Source organism: Colobus angolensis, unplaced genomic scaffold (genome assembly GCF_000951035.1).
Source record: "Colobus angolensis palliatus isolate OR3802 unplaced genomic scaffold, Cang.pa_1.0 Scaffold294, whole genome shotgun sequence".
Classification (NCBI taxonomy): Eukaryota; Metazoa; Chordata; class Mammalia; order Primates; family Cercopithecidae; genus Colobus; species Colobus angolensis.
The window spans coordinates 1,153,721-1,157,217 of NW_012116199.1; the positions used below are offsets into that span (position 1 = coordinate 1,153,721).

The 3,497-nt window shown below is 43.4% G+C and overlaps 1 protein-coding gene across 1 annotated transcript in view; it reads left to right on the plus strand.

The window, feature by feature from the left end:
* Positions 1-28: 28 nt before the first annotated feature.
* MTMR10 (myotubularin related protein 10) overlaps positions 29-3,497 on the plus strand; it is a 54,305-nt gene continuing 50,836 nt past the window's right edge. Inside the window, exons 1-2 of the mRNA XM_011949252.1 lie at positions 29-186; positions 793-853. Of these exons, the coding sequence (XP_011804642.1) occupies positions 127-186; positions 793-853 (121 nt within the window). The 5' untranslated portion in view covers positions 29-126. The remainder of the gene's footprint in view (positions 187-792; positions 854-3,497) is intronic.

Genomic DNA, 3,497 nt, shown 5'->3' on the forward strand with positions numbered 1-3,497 from the left:
CGCCAGTCCGCCCGGCTCGGCTGGCCGCAGAAGGGGCCTGGGCGGCCGCACTGAGAGCTTTACGCCTGGAGGCGTCGGCGCTGCAGCTGACCCGCGACGGGAACAGGGCGAAAAGGCGGCGGCACCATGTTCTCCCTCAAGCCGCCCAGACCCACCTTCAGGTCCTACCTCTTGCCGCCGCCCCAGGTAAACAACTCCTACCCGCGAGCGCCTCTCTCCTCGGCGCTTCCGTGGAGCCTCCAGGCCGACCCCCGGGAACTGGAGGACCCTGAGAGGCTGCGCGCGTCTCCCTGCCCTCAGCCGCGCGGCTGCCTGATTGCCGGCGCCGCGAAATGCGCCTTGTCGGGAGCCCCCACTGGCTCGGCGAAAACTTGTAAAACTCTTCTGCAGCCATTCTCTGCCCGAAGTCCGTCCTCCGTAGTTTTACCGAGTGTTGAGACCCAGGGGAGCCTTGGGAGCTGGGGTTTTCTTTAGTTTCCAACCCGTCGACCGTCCCTCCTATGACCGCAAGCATGATTGCAGCGCTTGGGGTCACTGGTCGAGGTGGTTACCCGTCTGTCATAAATGTGAACACCTGGAAGCGACACTGGCAGTTTTAAGTAATTTTTATTATCAGGCTTCCAAGTCGATAATGAGCAGATCTTTAAAAGAGCTCAGTTAATATGTGAAAGAATTTAAATGGGGGCTATGTGTCTTTCGCCTGTGTCATCACTTAGAAAACAATATTTGCTATAGCATTTTACGGAGGGTGGGGGGATTGAGATTTTGATTTATTTTGCTCATGTATTTCAGACTGACGATAAGATCAATTCGGAACCGAAGATTAAAAAACTGGAGCCAGTCCTTTTGCCAGGTAAACGTTTGTTAGAATTTTAGCAGATACTTTAGCAATGTATTTTGGTCTAAGATTATTCTGCCCACTAGTATCATGTGGTTAACTTCCCTTCTCTCATTAAACTTTCTCCAATTAAAAATCTAGTGATTGAGAGGAGAAAATGGAACTGTCAAGAATGTCATTACTTCATTTCCTTTTTTGTCTCCTGAATTTCTTTTTGAAAATACGTACATGTTTAATTGCTTGGATAGTAAAAGTACTGTTTGCTTACATGTTTGTCTGCCACTTATGGCGTTAATGATTAATAGTCAAATCATTTTAATGCATTTTGATAGTATAAAAAGAGGCCTTTATTATGTCTGTCTCTATACCAATAACAGAGGTTAGTGAACTTTGAATTACTTGCTTGGCAATTGTTTTTTGAAGTTGTCAGCTGTATTTGTGAATTTGCTTGTTTCAGTTTAGAAGTAGGCTTTTCCCAGCAGAGACACTTAATTGACATTTGGGGCCAGATAATTCATAGTTGGAGGGGCAGGCTGCCCTGGGTATAGCAGCAAAGATGGTCTCCACCCACTAGATGCCAGTAGTAGTACCCTTATTCCCCACCACCTAGTTGCGACCTAGTTACCACACCGAAATGCCTCCAGTCATTGCCAATTTTTTTTTTTTTTTTTTGTCCCCGGCCTCTGGGGGACAAAAATCTCACAATAGAGAATCACTGCTGTGGAACAAAATTTACTATGGGTGACCTTAGAGATAGAAGTAGGGATTGGTGGCAGAAAGGAGTTTGTTTTAGAGCATTGAAAATATTGGTATGGCATTTGGAATTGTGTAACAGTTGTATAATAATTAGGAAAAGTCGGTTGTTTAATGCGATTATTAGGGGAAGTAGCCAGATACTTAGGAAAGCCTATTTTAAACCTGAAATCAAATACTAGTTTGTGTGGCTACTATGAACATTGTAAAATCTGACTCATTACTTAAAGCCAAATCTAGTAAAATAATTAGAATTTTGTAGGTAAAAATTGAACAAATGTGGAAACTTTAAAATTTTAAATATTGTATAGGGACAAAATATCAAAAACACCAAACTTTGGTTCCATATGATAGATGCCAACTCTTAAAAAGTGTTTCGTAAACTTTACTATGGGAGTCATAAATATTTTCCCTTGATTTTGTTAGTGCTTTTCACTCAACAGTGTGTACTAATTAATCATTTGTACTCTTCCTCGGAGTGAACAGTAGAATTACTAAGTAACCCTTGCTCCCTGTGTGCTCCATTTTAGTCTTAGTCGCTCTGAGCTAGTGTTTAAAATGCAGGGGTGAAAAACAGTACTCGTTTTGAATGAGTGCCTGTGAGCTATTGAACTTTGACTTCCTTTACTCTGAACAGGTCTAATTCTTAGGCTTTGATTCCTCCACTCTGAATACTATGATTTCACACTCAGTAACTGTAAATGCCAGTGCTTGTTTTTTACTTTTTAAAAAATTTTTTAATTTTTTTTAAAGACTGAGTCTCACTCTTACCTGGGCTGGAGTGCAGTGGCACGATCTCGGCTCACTGCAACCTCTGCCTCCCAGGTTCAAGCGATTCTCCTGCCTCTGCCTCCCAAGTAGCTGGGATTACAGGAACCCACCACCATGCCTGGCTAATTTTTTGTATTTTTAGTGGAGATGGGGTTTCTCCATGTTGGCCAGGCTGGTCTTGAACTCCCGCGCTCAGGTGATCCACCCGCCTTGGCCTCCCAGAGTACTGGGATTACAGGCGTCAGCCACTGCGCCTGGCCAGTTTTTAAAAATTAGTTTTTAAATTTAAGATATATGCTAATAAAAGGTGTTACTAAGTATGCGTAAACTTGAAGAACTTTCTCACTGAGGCTTATCAATTTTATAAAATTACTAAAAGGCAGAGTTTTCTGGGGAAATTGTAAACCCAGTTTCTGACTATGCTTTTCTTGTCCCAGAAATGGCAGCTAAATCCGAATTGTTTTTAGAAAAATTCTAAAAGAAGTGTAACACTAAGTCTGAACCTTTTAGTTGCCCATTAAGAAATTCTCTGACTTGTGTTAATTTTTATTGCATTGGCGGCCAAATCATAGCTGAAATCCATACAAGCATACGTGACGGCTCTATCACCCAGCATTCTGTTTGTACCTGACTTATTTTTACCCAACATTTAGCCAGTCCTGAATTAGGATGTCTTTTGCCTCCTTCCTCTCCCCTTCTGTTCTTCCCCTCTCATTCTGGCCTTCTTGCACCCATCCTGGCTGTGTTCTGTCTGGCTACCATGCTGTGGTCTCTGTTTCCTGCTTCACCTTGCCTGTCACATCTCTCACCGCCACCATTTACTCTTTGTTGGCCTGCAGCCTACTGCTCTACCCTGAAATGGAAGGCAAGTGGAAAGTAACTGAAGTATTGGTGATCTGAAGACCTAGACTAGGCTAGGGCTTTTACTAAGAGGGAGTGAATAATATAGTTCTTACCTTTGTTACTATCAGAAATCAGTAGAAAACCTGGCCACATCACCTTTGGCTATATACAGGGACACAGAAGTTATTGTTCAACATGGACACAGGGAGGGGAACATCACACACCGGGGCCTGTGGTGGGGGTGGAGGGCTGGGGGAGGGATAGAGTTAGGATAAATACCTAATGTAAATGA